The sequence below is a fragment of the Myodes glareolus genome, chromosome 9 (assembly GCF_982192425.1).
Source record: "Myodes glareolus chromosome 9, mMyoGla1.1, whole genome shotgun sequence".
Lineage (NCBI taxonomy): Eukaryota > Metazoa > Chordata > Mammalia > Rodentia > Cricetidae > Myodes > Myodes glareolus.
This window is the reverse complement of record NC_142034.1, coordinates 2,094,691-2,117,271: the sequence shown is the minus strand read 5'-3', so window position 1 is coordinate 2,117,271 and position 22,581 is coordinate 2,094,691. Positions and strand designations below refer to the sequence as shown.

At 59.4% G+C, this 22,581-nt stretch overlaps 2 protein-coding genes across 13 annotated transcripts in view; one reads left to right on the top strand and one right to left on the bottom strand.

Moving 5' to 3' along the window:
- Baiap2 (BAR/IMD domain containing adaptor protein 2) overlaps positions 1-6,456 on the top strand; it is a 74,168-nt gene extending 67,712 nt beyond the window's left edge. For 2 of the 6 annotated variants that reach the window (XM_048429274.3, XM_048429268.3), the window contains exon 14: positions 5,999-6,456. In XM_048429274.3, the coding sequence (XP_048285231.1) occupies positions 5,999-6,068 (70 nt within the window). In that variant the 3' untranslated portion in view covers positions 6,069-6,456. Of the gene's footprint in view, positions 1-462; positions 2,038-2,384; positions 2,433-5,998 lie in introns of those variants that run through there. The other 4 variants (XM_048429275.3, XM_048429270.3, XM_085694267.2 and 1 more) reach the window with 3 other exon arrangements.
- Positions 6,457-7,005: 549 nt separating this feature from the next.
- The window catches only part of Lmtk1 (lemur tail kinase 1), a 38,149-nt gene continuing 22,573 nt past the window's right edge, over positions 7,006-22,581 (bottom strand). For 3 of the 7 annotated variants that reach the window (XM_087909660.1, XM_087909659.1, XM_087909661.1), the window contains exons 2-14: positions 21,471-21,604; positions 18,677-18,824; positions 16,519-16,598; positions 16,132-16,250; positions 15,914-16,001; positions 15,263-15,396; positions 13,559-13,643; positions 13,350-13,471; positions 12,705-12,854; positions 9,808-12,421; positions 9,583-9,730; positions 9,254-9,454; positions 7,006-8,130 (exon numbers count right to left, since the gene is read on the bottom strand). In XM_087909660.1, coding sequence (XP_087765786.1) covers positions 8,090-8,130; positions 9,254-9,454; positions 9,583-9,730; positions 9,808-12,421; positions 12,705-12,854; positions 13,350-13,471; positions 13,559-13,643; positions 15,263-15,396; positions 15,914-16,001; positions 16,132-16,250; positions 16,519-16,598; positions 18,677-18,824; positions 21,471-21,515 — 3,975 coding nt within the window. In that variant the 5' untranslated portion in view covers positions 21,516-21,604 and the 3' untranslated portion in view covers positions 7,006-8,089. The other 4 variants (XM_087909658.1, XM_087909663.1, XM_048429304.3 and 1 more) reach the window with 3 other exon arrangements.

The window sequence follows — 22,581 nt, the reverse complement described above, 5'->3', positions numbered from 1 at the left end:
CAGACTTGGTTGGGACTGTGGGTGGGTGACCACGGGCTTGGTTAGAGTAACCTCTCTCTTGGGGCCTGGAAACTGGCATTTCTTACTTTGGGAACCCAAGGCTTGACCCTGAGCCTGCCACCAGAGTCAGACCCACCCACCCCTCCTGGGCTCCTACCCCCGTTCTCTTCTAAGTAGAGCGAGCACATTCTCCATCCTGCTGGTTCTTGGTGTCTTGGCCTGCTCTGTCCATCCCAGCAGGCGAGACAGGGTTGGGGAGGGTCGTCAGCCCACCTCTAGACCTTTTCTCCCTAGAACCAGGTAGGACTGCACTAAGGGCTGGAGCTGCCATCCCTGGGCACAGTCTTGGCCTGGCTTCATCCTCCTCCCAGAAGCCAGGTGGCCCAGCTGCTGGCTAGGGCTGCTGCCCCCGGCTGACGGCGGGCATGCATCTGGGCAGCTGTCCTGTGCTTTGTTCCACAGTGGCAGTGGCACGCTGGTGTCCACAGTGTGAGGACGCTGACCCCGGGCAGCTGCTCTGAAGAGCTCTTCCCCCCGTCTCCTCCGGTTTCCCTCCTCAGCTCTCGTTGGTTTGTTTCCGGGTTGTTTTCTTTCCCACCCGCTCCTGCCTTTTGGTTGGTGATCCCAGACTCTGAAATCCCCCAGGGTCCATGGTGCTGCTCCCTGCGCCCCCTGTGCTCATGCCCCCAACAGGCATCCCTAGTCTTGAGCATTAACTGCCAGGCGGGGCCTGCTGGCTGGGTGGCAAAGCAGTGCCCTCACCCGCTGCCCTAGCCCCGTGGTGTTCACGATGCACATCCCTTTTGTAAGGCTGGCCGTGAGCCAGGTCTAGAGTTTGAAGAAAAAGAAAAATCTTTAAAAAAAAAAAAAAAAAAAAAAAAAAAGGGGGGAAAAAAGGAAAAAAATGAAAAAAGAAAAACTGGAAAAAAGGACTATTTTTTTTTCCTAAAAACAAAAACAGATATGCATGGACTCCGGTGTACGTACTGTTACTCTGCATCTGACCGCCAGAGTGCTGGCGTCTTCTAGGACAGGAAGGGGCTCAGGGCCCTGGGGGCTCAGGCCTGGGGACCTTGGCCTGCCTCAGGCCCCTTCCAAGGGCTGCACCGAGTAAAGGGGCTTACACGGGCACTCGGGGAGCCTCCTGAGGACACTGGCCACTCCTGTGATGGAGGCTGCATCCCCAGCCAGGCCCTGCCCACCCCTCAAGGCCAGGCACTGGGCCTCATTCCTTGGCAGATCCGGCTGGGCAGGTATATGTAGAACGGAGTGCGGCGTCCCTACCCAGGGTGGCGTTACCTCATGCCAGTGCCCTGGCGGGAGCTGGGGACAAGAGCAGGTGCTGCCCGGCCACATGCGGACATTCCAAAGACATCGAGACCAACCCCACCCATCCATCCACACACACACTTCTGGGGAATCATTTCTATAACCAGCCTTTGAGAGAGTCACGGCCCTGTTGCCCTTCGGCTGCAGAGGGCCGGGGAGAGGCAGGCCCTGGCCCAGCTCCTCCTAAGCACGCTTATCTTTTGTGTGTCTTGGTGACTTTAGAAACAGGCACACTGGACTCAGTGGCTACTGGTTTTGTCTCTTCACACACTGAATTCTGGGCAGCGGAGCCCAAGGCCCAGTGGGCTCAGCCCTGCACCTGGCGGGAGCCCTTGGGAAGCTGCAGATGCGCCTCTGATGTGGTTAGCAAAACCCTTCCACAAGCCTGCTGAGGACTAGGGCGTGGCTGGTCGAGTCTGCCTCAGCAGCTCAGACCCAGACAGACAGACCTTGTTTTATATTTAAGGAAAACACAGCCAAAACTTGGACCTGTGTAAAGAACTTTCTGTGTTGTTCTAATTTTGCTAAAAGTTTCCAATCCAGGGGATTCCATGTGCAACGGATGAATGTAGGCACAAAACAGCAAACTTGTATGAAGATGTAAAGTGCTAAAAATATTTTTTTTCTTTTTCCTTTCCTTTTTTTTAAAAATCTGAACTGTGCCCTGTACTGCAGTCAACTGTTGGAATAAAGGTTTTATTTATTGCACTGAGTTGGTCTGGTGCCTCCTTCCAGCTCCCTGGCATGTGTGGGGGCTGCGTGGGCCAGGCTGCACCTCAGTGCACCCCAGCTGGCCAGCTCGATGGCACCGAGTGGTTCCCACCCTGGCTGGTGCAGACTCCGCCTGTGCTGGCTGGCTGACTCCTGAGTGTCCTCCCCTCTCCTCCACTCTCTGCCCAGCAGGTGGAGTTGTGTACCCAAGGACTGCAGGTCCCTTCCTGGCAGCCTGCACCTCCTCCACCCGGTGTCCGTCCTGTCTGGCCTTCTGCTTCCCAGGGTCCTTAGATACGCGTCCGCTACTCCAGCTTGACAATAAGCCTTGTGTTTCCTTACAGTGTTGATGTCGAAGTGGCCAGATTTTGAACTGCCCCTGACTAGAGTTAGTAAGTTGACCTGGTTTTGTGCCCATCTGTCTGCCTGCAGTGGCTATGGCTTGACCCTCTGGCCTGAATCAGGACAGCCTCCGCAGGGGGATTCTGCTGCCTGGCAGGGCCCGGGGGTCTGCCTAGCTGCCTCGCTCTGGGCGCTGGGCCTCCTTCCGCTGGTTCCCTCCTCGGGCTTGCGGTTCTCCTACCTTCCTTCTGCCTGGAGGCTTGTGGTTTTAACTCTGCCCCATGACTGCCTTCGCTGCCAGAGACGGGGCTGGCCCACATCTGTCCTCTCCTACCCTGCTAGGTGCTTCGTCACAGTCAAAGGGTGGCCTGGGGGACAGCCTCCCCCAATCACTGAGCTTGTATCTGGGGGTTCCTGGGGTGCTGTGGGGGTGGGTATGAGCCCGGCTGTTGAGTGCCACAGCTGAACCAAGCCCGGGCCTAGGGTCACGTGGACCTCTGCCTTCTGATCTTTCTTACCTCTTCCCGTTCTCTCCATCTCCTCACATGGCCACAAGAAACTGGCCAGGCTGCCTGTGTCCCTTGGTGCTGGAGGAGTGGGCCAGTGTGGGCCACTTGGGGCAGGGAGGAAGCCCACCACAGCGGAGGGGGCTTTTACTCCCTCACCACACCACAGACGGGGCGGCATGAGAAGCCAGGACCTGTGTCCCTTAACAGGAGTGGTCGTTACCTCCCTGAGAGTCGCAGTGGCGTGTCCCAGCCTGTGGGCAGATCCTCCTGGGAAACTGTAGTGTGTGTTCTATAGTTGAGTTCCGCTGACATTTGCAGAGAGCGTGAGATGCCCTTGGCTGACTCTGGGCCGGCCACTTCCTCCTGCCTCTATCTGCACACCCAAGATGTTCTCTGGGAGGCCCACATCTGTCCAGTTAGGGGCCGTGTCGTCCTCACCTGCAGCAGCGTGGGGAAAGGCTCAGGGAGGCTGGCGCAGCTCTTCCTGGGACCGGGTCCCGTGTGCACTAGGCCTGGGACTTGGGTGTGGTAGACATAGAACAGAATGGATCTGGAGTCTCAGCACAGTGCTGTCACATGGCCCCTGGACATTCCCCGGCCACAGTCTGCCTTGCCTTCAGATCACCTAGCCAGGGGTGAAAGTATTCCGAAGCCACCTGTGGTTGAGAGGTGTCTCTCCACACACAGCCTCACCCTGAATTTAGGACTGCAGAAGGGTTGCTACCACCCTTGGCTTGGTTCTGGGGGTACCCCAGTCCTGTGGAAGCCCACAGGTATGCGCAAGACTCTTCTCGGCGGCAGCCAGCCTCTCATCCCATGGTTGTTGAGGAAAATCGTGCAAAACGGAGAAGGGGAAGGCAGGCTGTGCTGATGCAGGGAGTTGAGCCTCTCTAGGTTTCTGATCACAGTGCGTTGTTCGTGTTTGGCTGTCTGCAGAGCTGGGGAGAGAGTTGGCACAGGCGATTACCCAGCTGGTGTCCCACCACTCTGCCTCAGCCAGTTCCATCCTGCATAAACGCCACTTGTCATTCCTGGACTCCAGGCCTGGATGCCTGGTCCTCCTTTTCTATTGGTGCAGGCTCTGTTGTCGGGTCCCCCCACTGTTGGCGATAGCCGCTGCTGGGCATACCATGTGCTGGCCATGTCCCCTGCAGGTTAACTTCACTTGAGCGTCCTTGAAAGGAAGCGTGTCCCTGGATTCTGCTAACTAGAACATGTACAAAGCAAGACTTTGCCTTGGCTTTTGGCATCTCTGAATGGTTCTCTGTGCTCTGAACTGCCCCATGGCTTTAGGGGAGGAGAGAAGAAAGTGTTTGAGAACAGAGAGCCTTGTGGGTGGGGCACTCTGGGTCTGGACTTCCTTTCTGGTCTTAGCTGGTGATGACTCTTTCCGTGAGTGGAGATGTGAGCCAGTGGGCAGGAGTCCGGCATGCTCTGTAAATACCTCAGCCATTCTGCTCAGGCCTGGTCCCACGATAACCCTGCCCTGGGACCTGCTCGTTGCTTTGCTCTGTCCCATCCCCTCGACAGAAAGACCTGTCCTCATTCCAAGTCTCCCCAGAGCTGTTGCCTTTGCCTGACTTGAGAACCCTTCTGTAGAATGTGGAGTGAGCCAGGGACAGCCTGGCCATGCCGGAGCCTGCAGCTGGCACCCTCACCGCGATGGCGGGGTCCATTCTCACAGTGAGGGGATGCGGAGTAGAGGAGCCTGCCGTGGGGCGGACCTCAGGCTGCAGGCAGAGCAGATGGTGGCCCCTAACCTCTGGCTCTCAGAGGAGGTGAGAAGCAACAGAGCCCACAGCCAGCAGGGACCTGCGCCTCCCCGGGCTCCGCCTTTTAAAACTTCACAGCTCGAGTGTTTCAGATTTGTAGAAACTGTAATCTTCAGGAAAATGTAGGGTGAGACTCTACCTGTGTAGGTCTTCCCGGGGACCCTGAATGGAGAGCCTGCTCGCCCACCCTGGGCTTCCGAGAACCCACCAGGCACAGAGGTGACATTCCAGGTAATGGTTGTAGAGCCAAGCACGCTTCCCTGGAAGTGCAGTCCTGTGCCTTGCGAGTCCCCGTGTTCACGCCATCTGTGCTGTCACTGTGGAGCTGCCTGGCCCCTCCCACCTACTGCCTTGTGCTGTTCCCACTGGAGCAGGTCCTCCCCGGCCTGACAGGGACTGCAGGACAGGCTGCCGGGAGGGCTGGGCTGCCGCAGCCCATTCTTGCTCATCTGTTCCATTCCCACTTCTTGTCTTGAGTCTTGTCCGTGTATCAGCTGTGGCCTGAGGGGCACTTGGGTGGCTCAGCCACCACTCAGGGAGGTGGCTAGTCCCTCGGCAGAGGAAACTGCCGCCTGGCCAAGGCAGTGGCCGTGGTGTCAGGGCGCGTGCGCCTCGTGTCTGTCGTGTCTGCGTGTCTACAGTGTGCCTCCTGCGGCGCCCTGCATGCCTGGGCTGGTTTGTGTGACCCGCTGAGCTGCGCCCTCTGTGCACTGGAGAACCTCTCCTTGGGCTCGGCTTGAGGGCGAGGGCTTACCAAACTATAGCAGGCCTCCCTTAAGGACATTGTTGGGGCCATCCAGCCCGAGGTGGGAAGGGAACTCACCAGCATGCCCACTCTGCCACCCAGCGTGGAGCATGTAAGGTGTCAGTGGGTAATCACGCTAGGGGCTGACAGGTCTTCAGATGGCTCCCAGCTCCTCCTGACTCCAAGAATAAGCCACTGGGGTCTAGTACTGGGGGGTCTCAGGAGTAGCTTGGTGGCCCAGCTTAGCCGGGGTCTAGTACTGGGGGTCTCGGGAGTAGCTTGGTGGCCCAGCTTAGCCGGGGTCTAGTACTGGGGGGTCTCGGGAGTAGTCTGGTGGCACAGCTTAGCCGGAGTCTAGTACTGGGGGTCTCGGGAGTAGCCTGGTGGCACAGCTTAGCCGGAGTCTAGTACTGGGGGGTCTCGGGAGTAGCCTGGTGGCACAGCTTAGCCGGAGTCTAGTACTGGGGGTCTCGGGAGTAGTCTGGTGGCACAGCTTAGCCGGGGTCTAGTACTGGGGGTCTCGGGAGTAGCGTGGTGGCACAGCTTAGCCGAAGCACCTGTCCAAACCGAAACTGCTTTTCTCTCCCCAGGAACCCCTTCGCCAACGTCCATCTGAAGCCGACAGTGACCAACGACAGATCAGCCCCTCTGCTCAGCTGACGGGCTCCTACGTGTCACCACTGCGTCCACCACCCACGGCACCCAGGGCAACCGCAGTGTGCTCCTGTCCAGAGAAGACAGCCTTACCCCACCCCCAGACAGTGCTTCACGTCAGCTGGGCCTGGGCTGGATCCCAAGTATTCCTGGGGAGGAGGCTGCCTCAGGAGGCCAAGCCTGCCGGCCACAGATGTGCCCCAACAGAGGGCCAGCACTTAGGGGGCAGGCATCTCTGACCCCAACTGTGGAACCTTGAGGGCCTCCAAGCACAGAAGAGGACACTCAATCAGCCGTAGCTGGAAGGGGGCCCATTCCCATTATGGTTTTTTTTTTTATTTTTAATTTTTTAGCTCACATGTGTGTCTGGTCAATAAACATGTACCCACCTGTTGCAGTGTGTGGTTCTGTTAGCCTGGGAGCATGGACAGGAGCAGGACGGGGCACACCTGCACCCTTATAAGGGTAATTTATCATGAGCACAGCTGTTCCGCTAGAGGAGCCGAGCCCAGCCGAGCCCAGCTCCCCGCTGCCTCTCCACTTCAGTTAAAACGCAGGCCATTATGAGACTGCATCAGATCTTTGTCTGCAGCAGTGCGGTGAACTGAGTCACTGGCCGGAGCTCTAGGGTGCAGAGAAGACCCAGGCGGGACCTCTGGAGCCGCCTACTCCTCATGGGCACATGGGCTAGTCCACCGACAGCAGAGTGAGGAGTGGGGAGTCCAGTCCCCTGCCCCCCACTCCACCACTGCTGCCTGAGGACAGGCTAGGGTGGGCAGAGGGCTACTCTGCAAGGTACCCGTTCATCTGACCTAAAAGCCTTCTGGAGGGACAGGAGAGGGCTGAAGGGGCAGAAGGACAGAGATGACCGCTGGGTTCCCATCTGCCACCCCCCTGGGGGTGTTCGCTACAGACCCGGAAAGAAAACACTGAGCACAAAGGCTGTTTTTTTCTTAGCTTGGTTTCTCTTAAAAAACAAGGAACAAGAAAATCATTGCACCAGCATCCTAAGCCTCAAACTAAAAACAACAAAAACAAAACACATTGCCCCCACCCCCAAAGCGACGATATACTTTACATGTCTTTGGCAACAATAACTTAGAATCACCCCCATCTCCATTCACTCCAGCAAATTACAAAAAATATTCCCTGTGCTGCCCACCCTAGCCCTGTTTTCTCCCAGCCCTGCCTGCAGGCAGGAGCCCCACAGTGGCTGTAGGGTACACCCTATTCTCCTCTGGCCAGGGTATGGGGCAGGGTTCCGCTCTGTGAGGGAGAGTGCCCACACTACCCTGTAGAGGGCATCTCTGGGGTGGTCTGGCTGTAGCCTGGAAGCCTCGGCTAAGCAGCAGGACCTAGGCCAGAACATCCAGACAGCCCCTGTGGGGACGGGCTTCTGCAGACGAAGTGAAGGGGAGCCAGCCACAGACTCTGAGATAAGGGCTTGGAGCCCAGGGGTCCGACCTTGCTCAGAGCAAATCTAGACCCAAGTAAGAAAGGTGGGGGACCCAAAAGGGACCTGCAGGCTTAAAGCCTTGAAACCTGGCCAAGTGTCCTTTGAACACAAGGCAGGATGTAGCCAACAGGGCATGCAGGCCCTTGAATTGCATGGTCCTGGCCAGAGGCCAGTTCACCACCAATAGCCATATAGGAAGAGTGGCTACAGGGTGGTGATTTGGGGGGTGTCTGCCCAGGAGTGCAGAGTCACCTAGGGGTCAGGGGGGCCCTTCTTGAGTGTGTATTATATGCTTACGGACACCCACAAGCCCTCGGGCTGCAGGTATGTCCAGGGGCTAGCAGCAAACCCCGGTGTCCACTCAGGACATTCTCCCATCGGGCAGCACAGGAGGCCCACGGCCCCACACGTCCAGGGCTAGATAGAGGCCTCTCATTCACCTGCTTCTCCAGGGAGCTGTGGGGGTGTCGGTGGTCCCCACTCACTTCCAGTCACCGTCCTTGCTGCTGCCTGGACAGGATGGCAGGGGCCCCAGTGATGCCAGCCTCCGAAGGGCGAAACTACCCGGGTCTCAGGCCTCTGTGCATCGGCCCCCAGCACTTGCTGCTGGGCCTGGTAAAGGGGGCGCTGTGTGAGTACGTGAGGCCATAACCAGACAGGTTCTCCCACCCCTGCAACCACCTGGCTCACCAACAGGCCTGTCCAATGTGGTGGGCCTGTGGGTGGGCGGGAGATGGACCCATTTCTCTTCCCCATGTCTCCCTGATCCAGGGATGCTTAGCAATGCTTAGCAAATGCCCTCCGAATCCTTGAACAAAGGGAACTGAGGCCCAAACAGGGCATGGTCACTGTCATGTAGTCACCTCCCTGTGCCAGGGATGAGGGTGACAGGTCCTTCTCTCAAGGCTCCTACCACAGCCAGGGCAACTGGGGAAGAGGTGTGCAGGGCAGGCACGGGGGAGGGGGGAGAGTAGGTAAAAGAGCTTGTTAAACCTGGCAGAGAGGAGCCTACCCTGGTGTGGGCAGTGGAGGGGGCTCACGACTGGACAGTGTGGGCTATGGCACCACCACTTGGGTGTCCGATAGGGACACCTAGCAAGAACCTCAAACCAGAGGTAAGCCAGTAGATTAGTGACCACCATGCTGGGATTGTTCTAACAAGTTGTGGGAGGCCAGGGTGGGGCTGAGAAGAGCAGAACAAGTGTTCAGTGCACAGCAGCCCGCTGTTGAGGGTAGACTGGGCGGACGGTGGGCAGCCCGCTGTGGAGGGTAGACTGGGCGGACGGTGGGCAGCCCGCTGTGGAGGGTAGACTGGGCAGAGGGTGGGCAGCCCGCTGTGGAGGGTAGACTGGGCGGACGGTGGGCAGCCCGCTGTGGAGGGTAGACTGGGCGGACGGTGGGCAGCCCGCTGTGGAGGGTAGACTGGGCGGACGGTGGGCAGCCCGCTGTGGAGGGTAGACTGGGCAGAGGGTGGGCAGCCCGCTGTGGAAGGTTGACTGGGCGGACAGTGGGCAGCCCGCTGTGGAGAGTAGACTGGGCGGAGGGTGGGCAGGACCCAGGAGACAGAAGGTCAAGTGCACCTGGACACAGTGTCTGCCCAAAGGCCAGGAACCAAACACCGTTAAGAGGGCAATGTCCAGCATACCAGGGGCCACCAAATCTCCCCCTGCTGACGCCCCTTATGGATGCCTAACCACAGTGTCCCTCTGTTCCACCTCAGCCCCACCACACTCACCTCCCACCGACTGGGCCTCCGAGTCGGATACGTGAGTAATGGAGAAACGGGAGGCAGGCGTGGGAGACACGGTGAACCGTGAGAAGGGCGCAGCTGGCGTGGTGGGCGTGGCCAGGACAGGGTCTACAGGGTCCAGTGCAGTCACCAAAGCAGCCTTGCCAGGCACCAGTGGGAACTCATCATCCCATTCGAACCTACTGCCTGCAAGCCAGGCCCCAGAGTCACTTTCCTTACGTCACCTCCCAGCCCCCACTTCAGGTGATATCACATTCTGAACCCAGCCCTCGCGTGACAGTGATGTCACCATCTGGCCCCCAACACCTGCTCACCCTGTTCAGGAGTGGAGCTGTCGGGCAAGTGGTCAGCCCGCCGCGGCAGGCCCGGGGCACTGGGTGAGCTGGGGCTACCCTCCGGGAACGTGGGGAGTGATTCCTTCATGTTGGGGAAGGGCTCCCCAGTCTCTCGGGTGGGGCTCTCCTGGAGGGGCAGAGCACTGTGTGACTTGGGCTGCCCACCCTCTCCCAGCCCCGTGCATACCCACGGCAAGAGCCCACCTGGTCGAAGAGGTAGACCGTGACGTCATCAAAGAAGGACACGGCCTTCTTCTTGCGCTCCAGGTCCTCGCAGAAGGCCTCAGACAGGAGGCTGGGCATCTTCAGCAAGCTGCGCAGATTGCGAGCGCTCTGACTCTCGGCCACAACCACAGGCACTGCGGGCGGCTCCTCCTCACTGTCCTCGCTGGGCTCCTGGATGCTGTAGCATCGAAGTTCCTCTTCGGATTCGTCACTGTCCTCACTGCCCTCCTCTTCGTCCTCTGGCTGGCCCTCCAAAGCCCCTGGGCAGCTAGGCAGGGCCAGGCAGAGTGGGGATCTGGGCGCGCTAGGGCTTCCCATCCTCCCCAGCGGGGCTGGTCCCGACAGCTGTCCCGGGGGGTCCCGGGACTCCACGCCATTGCCTTCTGAGCTCAGTGGGACCGAGGCCAGCATGAAGCCTTTAGAATGACTAGAGCTCGGTCCAGGCTGCCCCTCAGCTGGGCCTTGAGCCCCAAGAGGCTCTGACCTGGGGCCATCCGGCAAGGACAACTCCGGCTGCTGTGGTGGGGGCAGCACCTCCCTGGGGTTAGTATCTGGGGCCTCCCCGGGCACCTCAGGCCCGGGAAAAGCCTGCCGAGACTGATGTCCTGAACTAGGTGGGCTCTTTAGGTCTTGCTCCTTTTGGGAGTCCTGGACCCCACCGCACTTCTCAGGGCCAAAGGTGGGTTCAGACTCAGCATCCAGGTCCGAGAAGTAGGCAGAGTCTCGGTAGGGGTTCTTCTTGCTGAGGCCGCCAAGGGAGACAGAGAGCAAAGTCTCGGGCCCTGGGCTCTCACCCTCTGAGGCTAGTTCCCCAAAGGCCTCAGGCTCGCTCGCCTCATGGGCCTCTTTGAGCACAAACTCTGGAGACCCATAGTTCTCTGTGTCATAACCACTGTCCGCGGCACGGGGCTGCCCGGCATGGGGACAAGCAGCCAATGGGCTCGAGACCTCACAGCCACCATCGCTGGCTGAGGACGGGATGTCCAGAGAGTCCAGCGAATCAGGGGTCCCCACCTGCTTCTGCAGACAGCGCAAGGCTGGTACTATGCCTGGCTTCTCAGCGTGAAGGCCATCACTGGACAAGTCGGTGAAGACTCCCGACGTAGCCTCGGTAGTGTCCTCATCCTCACTGCTGGGTGCCTCCTGCCCCAGAGAACTGCTGCAGCTGTCCAGAGTGAGGGCTGGCTTAGGGACAGTCACCCAGCTGCCAGCAGCGGGTGTGGGAGAGGCAGGCAGGATGTCGGGAGCACTCGCCTCCTCCGAAGGAAGTGAGGCCCCTTCGCGAGATGGGGAGGGGACAGAAGGAAGGGATGGCTGGGATTCAGCAGAGCCCTCGGCCTCCTGGGCAAGTTTGGGTTCCACCTGGGGGCTCTCACCCCCACCTACAGCTGCTTCTGTCCAGGGGCGTGTGGCCAGACAAGCAGCAGGTGCCAGGCCTTTGGCGGGACACAGAGGGAGCAGGCTGAAGCAGCGGCTTGGCTCCTGACCGGGAGAGGCTGCTACCACAAGCCCAGGCAGAAATTCTCTGGGATCCTCCTGGGACAGAGGGTGGCCCAGCTCAGGGGAGGCCCGTGGGGTCTGCTCTAGGCTGGAACAGTCATCTCTGTAGCTGTCTGTGAAGCTGCTCACATAGCCGGGATCCCAAGATTCTGGGTCTCGGCTGCCGCTGTTATTGTTGGCTGACACATTAGAGCTCCAGTGTCCGCGGTGAGCAGCCCTCCCTGCCTTCTCCTCCTCCAGCTCCTCGTCGCTGGGGGATGGCTGGGCCTCAGGACTCCCAGAGGGAGAGGCACTCAGTGGGTCATCAAAGAAGGGTGGGCAGAAGGTAGCCACACCCCAGTCTATGTCCTCAGCTGGCAACATCGGGGTCCCAGGAGAGGGTGAGCGTGAGGGGCCGGGCGGTTCTTGCCTCCTACACGAATGGTGGTCACAGGAGCCCCACAGGCCCTCAGAGGGAGGTGCATGGCCCAGCAGAGGCTCCATGACGAGAGAAGTGGCGGTGCTGTCCTCTGAGTTGTTATCCTGGTCCGTGCCAGCTTCGGGGCTGGGAGCACAGCCGGCACAGTCCGGGTCATGGCCAGCAGCAGGTACTGCCCCCTCTAGGCGGATGAAGTACTCGCTACCCACTGAGGGGCTGTGGGCGCTGAGCACTGGCACCACTCCCGGGGGTGAGCTGTCGGGCGCACACAGCTCCTGCAGGCGCGCCGCGGAGTCTGGGCTCGACACGCCCCCTGGAGGTGGGAACGCCTCAGCGCCACAGCCGGCCTCCCACTTGTACTCGAAGTTGAGGCCGTGGCTCGTCTCGGTTACTGTCAGCACGTCGTCGCCGTCCACGTGGAAGCCGTCACTGGTGAATTGCTCCAGCAGAGGGAAAGACGAGGCGGCGGCGAGCTCAGCCGCGGCAGCTGCCGGGCCCGTGGAACCCGACCCCAGGCCCGTGCTGCCGCTGGGCCGCAGGGAGCGCCAGCGCCGCTCAAACTCCTCCTCCAACTCCGTGGTGCCCTTGGCGCACAAGTAAGACAGCAGCAGGTGAACCTCTTCAGCTGTGGGCCTCTGCTCCGGCTGCAGCCAGCAGAACTGCATCACTTCGTACCTGCCGGGAGGCCTTCATGGGTGGCCCTGGCCACATCCACGGGCACGCTGGCCAGAACTATAACCTGCCCTCCAGGGATACTCAGGTCCCCCATGCTCGGGGTGCTTTGGGGGCAGTTAAGGCGATCTCCCAAGGCGGACCTAGCAGCCCGGGAAGGGGTCTGGGGTGCGGTATCTCCCTGCCTGTTTAGCCTGCAGGGACCCAGAAGCCATGGAGAGGTGGATCAACCAGCCCCAAGCTGAAGCCCCTCGGTCCTGCCTGTTCAGGGGGGTGGGGTCCTCACCAGCGATCAGATAGAGTCAGCTGCAGCTGGGGCTTGGGCAGCTTAAGCTGCTGCTCTCGGACGGCGTAAGCCAGCACCTGCCGGTCCGAGTGCTGGGGATACGGCTGCGCACCCAACTCGAAGAGCTCCCAGATGGTCACACCCAGGGACCTGCAAGGGCAGCCACAGTAGGCCAGGCTGAGCGCGGCTGCACAGGATCCCCTCTCCAGGACGGGAGCCCATTGTGCCGCAGCCACCCCTCTCTAGGGGCACAGGTGCAAGTTAAGGCCCCGTATCCCGTAAGGACACATGGCCTACGACAGTAGCTCATGGTGGGTCTCTAACCTAACATGCGCCTTGGCCCCGGTATCGGTGAGTGTCTGTTGGTCCTGTCTTGAAGGCCCCACATCCTTGACTGCCCCAGCGGTCCCTCTGCCAATGCAGGGACCCCAGGAACCCACCAACAGTAGTAGTCCCTGAGTAACCTCATGAGGCCACATGGTGGCAGGCGTGAGTACGCTTTCCCTGGGTGCCAGCCTGTCCCTAGCCAGAGAAGGAAGGGGGAGTGTTGAAGCAGGGGCCAGAGCATCCCCACCAGAGCTGCTGACGGTGGTATCCGGGCAGGCGGCATCCCAGGGCCCTCCCAGCAGCCAGGCCCGCACTCACCACACATTGCTGGCCTTGGTCTGGTCGACCACCAGCAGGTTGCCATGCACCTCGTCCACCAGCTCTGGCGCAATCCAGCGCAGCGGCACCCACAGCTGGTCAGCAGTCACGAGGTAGTCTTCCTGCACCGCCCAGGGACAGGGACGGGATGGGGGTTAACTCTGCTCGGCGGCCACCCCTGCTCGCAGGCTCCACCTGCCCTCACTTACCCGGTATTTGCAGTGTGACAAACCATAGTCGCCGACCTTCACCGTCAGGTCGGCCGTTAGCAGGCAGTTCCTCAGGGCCAGGTCACTGCAGGGTGGGAGGCAATGTCAGCAAAGCGTGCCGGCCTGGGGGTGTCCAGCACTGTGGGTCCTTTACCCACAGCTGTGTGATTGGCTCCGGGCAGGAAGGGATGTCTGAGGGGCCACCGGCTTGTGCTCAAGTTCTGACTCCATAACCCGCACTGGCTATTTTGAAAGGCCTGCGTGGGCGGCACTTTGAATGTGGCAAACACATCATGAAAATATAATGTTCGAAGACGCTCGAGGATCCCCAGAATCCTCTAGTGTTGGGATCTGACCAACACTAGAACTCAGCTCCTTCTACCCTTTTCTGGTTCTGTGTGTCTGGAGTGCCCTTCCAGGACCACCACCCTTCCAACCCCACTACACCATCACCCAAATCCTCAGGAGGTTAGAATTCACAGGGAACCCGAGGCCTAGAGTGTCGCAGCGGGTCCTGCCAACGGTCAGAGCCCATGTTCTAGAGTGTAGGCCTGCCCTGCTACACGGAGCTGGAACTCAGGTCTAGAACAGGCTAGACCATAAAGCAGCAGCCCAGGACTTCCTCCAACTCGGTGGCAAGCCTGGGATGCCAGCTTTTATCCTCCTGCTGGACAGGAGGCCATGTGAGTGTTCAGGGCACAGGAGAACAGAATGGTATGGGATGTGCCTGCCTCTGCCATACTGTTGCAATGCAGAGGATCTCTGGATGAAGATGGAGCCATTCTGGCCTGCCTCGACCCCAGGAGGACTATGCCAGGGGACAGCTGCAGGGAGGGTGGGGAAGCCTGGGTCCCTGCGTTTGGACGGGCCACTGGGGCTAGACAGGAGGTGGGGCAGGGGTGGGGCAGGGGCGGGACATGGCGCGGGGCAGGAGACAGAGGCGGGGCTGGGCCGGGGAGTAGGCGGGGCGGGGTGAGGGCGGGGCAGGAGGCTGGCAGCTGCCCTCTTCAACAAAATCACTGATGCTGGAGTCAGCTGAGTCATCACTCAGCACCAGGATATTGTTGGGGAGGACGGCCTGTGCAGCGTCGGGGCTGGCAGGGCCACTTGTCCATCGCCACTTCTTCCAGCACGTGTCCCCGGCTCATGGGAGGCTGGGCATCCTGGCCAGAGGCAGGGCAGAGCCACCCTCCCACTGCAGGGCCGGCCCAGCCACTCCCTTTACACGGTAAAGGGAACCGGGAACCGGCGGGGGCTGAGTGTGAGGCCCAAGTGTGGCTGACCTTGATATTAGACAATAGGGATTCCTTCATTTAATTGTCTACAAAGTTTCAAACTTCAGGCTTTGCTATTGTTACTTATTTGTTTTGAGGCAGGGTCTTTCCTACTCAGCCCTGGCTGTCCTGAAACGCAATCTGTGGATCAGACTGGACTGAAACTCATAGAGATCCGCCTACCTCTGCCTCCGGAGGGCTGGGATTAAAAGTATGAGTCACCACACCCAGCTAGTTTTCACAATTTTAAGAATTATAAAAGTCCTTGCAGAATGGCTATTGGATGTTATGTAGATGAACTCTGTTCATGAGGCCTGAAAAGTGGGATCACCATATAACTTTCTTGTACAGAGGTATTCTGTCTGAGGGTCAAGGCACTGGGGGATCAGGGCTTGGTGACCATGGTCTGTGTAGTCTCACTAGCCCTCACCTGTGTACGTAATTGTGACGATGTAGATGCAAGACCCCACAGGCCACCTCACACGCCATGCGCTGCAAGGTCAGGGGGTCGGGCGCCATGGACTCTGCCACCCGGCAGCTCCGTAGATAACCTTTGAGGTCCCCCTGCCGAGAAAGCACACAGTGACCTGCTAGCGGTCGCCACCAGTACACCGCAACCCACCCCTGAGAGAACCTGGGTCTGGTGGCCTAAGCTGGCATCCCGAGCACTCACAGCCATTTCGGCAGAGCCTGTCCCAACTCTGCCACAGCGGCCTTGAGACGGCAGACTCAGCTTGCATCAAAACTGCACATAAAGGGACCCAAGGGCAAGGAGAAGACCCAGGGCCCAAGGGCAAAGAGAAAACCCAGAACTCAGACTCTACCCCAGGATCTGTGAGAGCCCAGTGGCCAGCTCTCATGCTAACTGCCCAAGCCCCGACAGGGTTGCCCCTGCTGCAGCTGGCTCGCCCTCGCTAAGTAGGCCTCCTCTGAGAGAGCACAGGGCTGGAGCTACCAGGCAGAGCACTTTGACAGAACGGGAGAGGAGCCCTGCTCAAAAAGGCCTCCCACTTCCCCTCAGGACAACTGGTTAGCACGGGACCTGGAGAGCCAATGCTCCCTCACACGGACTGCCACTCACCAGTGGACAGAACTCCATAACCAGCAGGTAGGGGGTCACCTCAGCACACTGGGCCAGACACTGAAGCAGATTGCCATGCTGCAGGGCCCTGGAAGAGCCCAGGCATCCGAGTTAGAAGGCAGGAGGGGGCACAGCCAGGCCCCAGCACAGCCCTCCCCTTCCCACGACCTCCCGGTTCTCCCGCTGTGCTGGTTCCCCACACACACCACACCACCCACCTGTAGGGCTGGGCCTCCTCCAGGAACTGCATCTGCTCCTGCACACTGGCGCTGGCCTTCAGCTCCTTCACCACCACCTGCGTGCCGCTGACGCCCGAGTGGACCTCCCCCAAGAACACCTGCCAGATGGGACCGGCATCACCGGGGCCCCTTCCGGCCTCCATAGGAAAGGCCATTCGGCTCCTAGTGCCTCGGATGCTAGCCCAGCCCAGGTCCACCTCAAGTCTCCCACTTTTCCCACTCTCTGGGGTTCACAGTGAGGAAGGAGTACTCGGGTGCACAATCCAGTCAGGGGTGTGTGTGTGTGAGAAAGAGCCCCTCCCCAGGGGACTCCCAGGAGAAGCAAGCCCACACCATGCTCTTCCCACCACCCTGAGGTATGCTTACCTTCCCAAACCAGCCGTGGCCAATCTCCTTTAGGTACAGGAGGCTGTGCCGGCCCAGGTCCGTGGACTTGAGGAGCTGCACTATATTAGAATGGGAGACTCAGGAACTACTTAGTCGCTGCTACCCCTCCTTACCAGGCTGTCGGGAGCCCCGGGAACTACCCAAGCCCCCAGTTAGGGAGGCTCCGCTAACTTGGAGGCTGCCTTTGCAGGCTGCCATCGAGGGCCCGGCAGTGGTTGCTATGAGCAGAGTCATAGATCTCAATCCGCATCCAGGCATATTTCTGACCAAGCCCAGGTCAGAGCCACCGGGATAGGACAAGCCCAGAACGGCAGGGTCTGGAAGGCAGTTTTGGATGAGGCGAGAAACTGGTACTGAGGCCCGAGAAGACACCAGAGTGGCCCACCCCCCACCCCTGCCACAGGCTGGCATCCAAACACCAGCCACACCAAAGGCGCCTTTGTTGGGGGCTGCTTGGCACAGCCCTGTACGGGACACACTGGGCCCATTCTCCCTGCAGGCCAGGCTGAGTGAAGTCAGTGGAGAAGAAGGGTCAGTGTGGGCAGCAAGGAAAGGGCCAGGGCTCATTGTACCCACTCATGCCCCCTCAGATTCCCTGAATTCTGCTCCCACGCTGATAGCCCAGAAGGCCAACACTGGAGCTGCTGGGAGGACCCAAGGGAAGGGGGCAGCCCTCAGGGACATTCCTCAGGGAATGTCGGCTTCATGCCCAGTTCATGGGAGAGTCTCACTGGGCCCTGTGTCCTAGGACTAATGCATTGACCCCAGTCTGTCTGGATGCCTGCCTTCTACCCTGGGGCTCTCTAGGACCTTGGTTATTCCAGGGCAGGTTCAGGGTCCTGACAATGGATACCAGGACAACCACGGGGGCAGAAGAATGTTTGCGTGTTAGGAGCTAGAAGCAGGGGTGAAGGCTCAGGTGACCTCACCCATCCTCACTCTAACCTTCTCCCAACTTGAGAGAAGATGCCCCCCAAAAAACCACAAAGCTGAACAATGGAGAAAGCAAGACCTCCCCTGGGCCCCTGTCCACCCCTGTCCTCTCTCTCCCAGGAGTGGGCCAGCTAGGACCTGTGGGGTCTCTCCAGGCCCAGTCCAGGGGTGGCAATACTTCATGCCAGCCCCTGGCTCCCCACTCACTCCAGTTAGGTGACACCCAAGGCCTCTGGGAAGGTCCAGGCCCCTGTGTGGCCAAGCCTGCTTGCCTCTTGTGAAGTGCTAGGGATAGCTGTGGGCCTCTGAATCAGCAGATAAATGTGTTCAGGACCTCCGTACCTGGATCCTGTCTGACTTTTGAGCTCTCCCCCGTGAAATTCAATGGGCCACCGAGCATGCAGCGTTGGGCCAGGCTGGTGGCTGGAGGGCCTAAGTCTCCGATGGCTCAAACAGGTGCTAAGATCCCTAGCCCTTGATGGAGGCTGGGCCCCTGATGGAAAGAATCTGGTGGGGCTGGCCCAGGGTGGAAGTGGGGAGAGCGACCGCTTGTCACACACAGTAATGAGACCTTGGGGCCAGCAGCACTCTCTGCTTAAATCCCACTTCAGATTCCCCGTAGCCACCAGAGAGCTGACTACTGTAGAGGTAGACATAGTCCCAAGGGACCCCCGCTTGACCAGGGCAGAACTGGGGTTCTAAAACTTGGCCATTTACCTGTTACTTCTAGAGCTTGGAGGAGGGAGGGGCCAGCTTAGGGGGAGAGGCAGGCAGAGGGCAAAGGAGCCGTAGGATGGGGCCATGCCTGCACTAGCCCTCTAGGTGGGACCAGACCCCTCCTGTTGCTCATATGGCCTTTGCTGTGTGGGCAGTTCCAACAGCAGAGCAAAGCAAATAATCCCAGAACCAGAGTGCTGGGCCACCTGCCCCCAGTTACCACCCCCTCACATAGCAGTCCCTTAGGTGGAGAAATGACAGGCAGAAGGCTACTCTCAAGCCTGCTGACAGCTGGCCTCCAGATCCAGAAGGGGGTTCATGCACCTTCTAACACAGCCCCACCTGAGATGTAGCCAAGGAGGCCTCCACCGCATAGGCCCCTTGTGTCCCCATCCCCCACTGTATTCGCTGCCAGAACCAAGTTCTCAGGCTTCCACCGTCTGCCGACTGCAAGACACAATGGAGGGAGGAAGACAGGTCCTCTTACCTGAGCGACCCGGCTGCTTGGCCATGGGCAAGGAGACCTCCGTGAGGGGCAGGACATACACATCCGGGCCGTTCTGCGCAGCTGCAGCCGGGGAGCCCTGCTCCGAGAAGTCGGCCACATACTCGTCCCCCTCAGCATTCTCAAACTCCTGCAGGTTGGGCCGGCACAGGTGGGCGATCAGGCGCCACAAAGGGTCAGGGGCGGGGGGACAGGGTGTAAAAGGCTCATTTCTGGGAGCTCGACAGGACTAACACAGAGCTAGGGCGTGTGCGCTTCTGTCTGCTGGCCTCTGCAACACCTGTTCTTAGACCCTGATTCTTCCTGGGACACCAACCCAGCAGGGGCCAGAGGCCCTCGGTCTCAGGTGGGGCTGTCGACCCAGGCTGAGTCCTGCCTGGGGGAAGGGCTAGAGACAGGGTTCAAGGCACAGAAGCAGTGCAACCCTTCATGGACCACATCAGTGGTCCCCACATGGCTTGGAGCAGATCCAGAGGTTCTTTTGCTCATCCCTGGGACAAGCAACTAAAGCTCCCATCCCTAGCTGTTACAGGGAGCAAGGCACCCAGGGACAGGTTCGTCATCCCTGTTTCTACTACCTGCCTCTAGGCAGGGGTGTACCCTCAGCCCACTGTACCACCCTTACCACCACCAGTGCCCCAGACCCCCTAAAAGCCCGCTGTTGGTACCCCTGGAGGCCACTCTTAGGACAGGCTGCTATTCTGAAGAGTAGAGATCACCCCACCCCCACTCCCACTGTATCTGGAGCACCGTCCAAACAAGGTTAGTCTAGGATGGGCCGCAGCCTAGTTTCCAGCAGGGACAGGATTAGTGGCCGAGCACTTGCCGCACTTGCCGAGAGAACCACAAACAAACAAAACAAAAGCCAAAACAGGGACAGAGCGGAACCAGGCCAGCCTGTCCTCGGCACTGGGCACTCCTATCCGCACCCCCTGCCCAGGTGGAGAATGGAGGATCTGAGGGTTGAGGGCCGGGCACTGACTAGAGTCTGAACCCACTCCAGGTCACATATCTGTGGACAGGCAGTCAAACACACCCTGGGGACCTCTTCTTTTTCTAGGTCATTTGTCTTGCTATGTTTCTGGTGGCAAGCCCAGGTCGGCGCTTTGAGTGGCAACTCTCCCTCCCCAGAGCCTAGTAGACCTCCTTAGAATTTCCTCTGGTCCCACACACCCGGGCCTGAGATGACTGCTTCCCCCTCTGCGTTAGTTCTGGCTCCAGCCATTACCTTCCCTTGCCGGAGAGCCAGCCGCCGGGTTCCCCCAGCACAGCGGGCGATCAGGTAACACAGAGTGAGCATGGGGGCTGCCAGCCCCTGCCCAGAACACCTCCTGCAGGGAGCCCACTGTGGACGCAGGAGCCGGTGACTCTGCACTGGTGCTGGAATGTTCTGGGCACCATGTTCCCGAGGAGGTGAGAAGGGCATGGGTAGGAGGGGCTGCCACTGGCCCTTGTGTGGAGCCTTGTTCTCAGTGCCCCAGGAGGGGCTTACAACACAATGGCCGCCAAAGCCGCTCCCTGGGTTCCCATCCCCACCCCCACAAACTCGAGGCTCTGGCCTCCAGGTCCCCTAGGAAGGGAATTCTCCTTGATTGTCCAGCCTGTGGTCAGGAGACTGTCCCCTGGGGTAGGGGCACCAGGGCAGTGCAGACCTGCAGCTTCTGGGAGCCACCACACTGCCTTTCAAGTACTCAACTCCCCTGTTTGGCTGGGGGCCTGTGTTACAAGGGGGTAACAGCATTTGGTGCAGGTTACCCAGTAGGAGGTGCCCCCAATATACAAGCCCTCCTTCCACCCTGACCTCTGCAGTGTGGAAACCCCACCTCCTGACCAGTCTGCCTCCCAGCGTGGGTGCGGGAATGCCAATGGCTCTGGCCAGGCCTCAGTGTGCTGACAGGCAAGGCTGTAGCCCTCACAGGCCGGGGTGGCCCTGACTCTGGGGGTCAGCTTTGTGCTTTCTGTCCTGTCTTTCTTGTTGAGAGCCACAGGGTGACAGGTGAGGCCACAGAGCTGGAAAGATGAAGGATGCCCCTGGGCCTCTGTCGCTGGAGTGGAGGCTCAGGTGTGGCGTCTAGCTGAGGAGTCTAGTCCTGGGCTGAGGAGTCTAGTCCTGGGCTGAGGAGTCTAGTCCTGGGCGGAGGAGTCTAGTCCTGGCCTGAGGAGTCTAGTCCTGGGCGGAGGAGTCTAGTCCTGGGCAGAGGAGTCTAGTCCTGGGTTGAGGAGTCTAGTCTTGGGCGGAGGAGTCTAGTCCTGGGTTGAGGAGTCTAGTCCTGGGTTGAGGAGTCTAGTCCTGGGCGGAGGAGTCTAGTCCTGGGGAAGCCTTCAGAGGACATGCCACAGACAGGATGGTGGCTGGAGCTACAAACAGGTGCCCTTGTCTCTGGATCCTAATGGATGCCCTCTGATCAGAAGATGCCCAAGTTAGGGAGCTTCCAGATGATGGTATGGGTGCTGCGAAAGGGTGTCTGTGTGGCTTTGCTTTCTCTGTGACTCACTCAGGGTCTCTTAGCTGCCAGAGAGAGCACTCTTGAGAGCCCTTAAAGACTCCTTATGGTCATTTCAGCCTCCCTGGACACAGACAGACCTGAATGCTGGAATGGGACAGTGTGGGGCCATGTCTACAAAGGGGGGGTCCCTAAATGGAGGACAGGGGATAGGGTCCCAGGAGCCCCCAGAAGAGTGACTGTGGAATACCAGACGAGAGGCTCAGTGGGTCCCAGGGAAGCCCCTGGATGAAAGGCAGCCGGGTGGTGGGTGGGTCCTGCGCCCTCCTCACCTTGAACCCAATGCCGCCCTTCTTGCAGCACAGGCAGGCCAGCATGAGGACGATGACAGTGAAGAGCCCCGAGAAGGACACAGCGACCACCGCAAGAGACGATGACCAGGACAGCTCACTGAGTGGGGCACCGTCTGCAGGGAAGTAGAACACACGCCTCCTTTCAGCTCAGCACGTGGCCCCGTGCTCCGACCCTGCACCTGGACACGGCCTCAAACTAAGGGACTGAGGAATGGCCTTGTTGGCCAGAGCCTACTGTCTTAGCAAAGTGGCCAGGGTAGGCTCAGCTCCCGGTTCCAAGGCTCATGGACACCTCTCTGCTATATCAGGGTCTTGGGCCATAGAAAGACTCACTGTTGGGGCTGGAGAGATGGCTCAGCATTTAAGAGCGCTGACTGCTCTTCCAGAGGACCTGGGTTCAGTACCCTAGTCACCTACATGGTGGCTCAGAGCCACCCCAACTCCAGTCCCAGGGGATCCAACACTCCATCTGGACTCCACTGGCAGCAGGCACACACATGGTACACAGACATGCATTCAGGCAGAAACATCTGCACACACAAAAATTTTATGTAAAAAAATAAGATCTGCACTCATGTGCAGATCCCCGCTCCACCACTCGGCCCACTTTGGGGCTGAAGGACACCAAGGGCCCAGGCATGCAAGGAGATCAAGGAGCTGGTTCTCAAAGGTGCAGGGATCCTGCTAACACCGAGAGTGTCCCTGTTCAGCAGGGTAGTAGAGCACCCCGTATGCAGACCTCTGCTTGTCCCTCAAGTCCCTTGGTTCTGGTTCCAACTAGAGGAGCCTTCTTTACCCCTGATCCCAATAAACCACCACATTTCAGATGGGGAAACCGAGGTGTTTAGGACAGCAGAACACGACCCCCCAACTCCTCCCTGTTGGGCTCCCAAACTGGGGCTCCTTAGCAGACTATGGCAGGGGATTGCCAGCTGTGGTGACCACAGCTGGCTTCTGGGGCCAGCCCATTGTGTCCGTTGGACGGGAAGGCATATGCTTGGGAAGAGCTCTGCCTCCTGGGCCCACCCTTCCTTGCCACATGGACTTTGAGTCACCCTCTGTCCCCAGAGACCTTCTCTATCCATGGGTT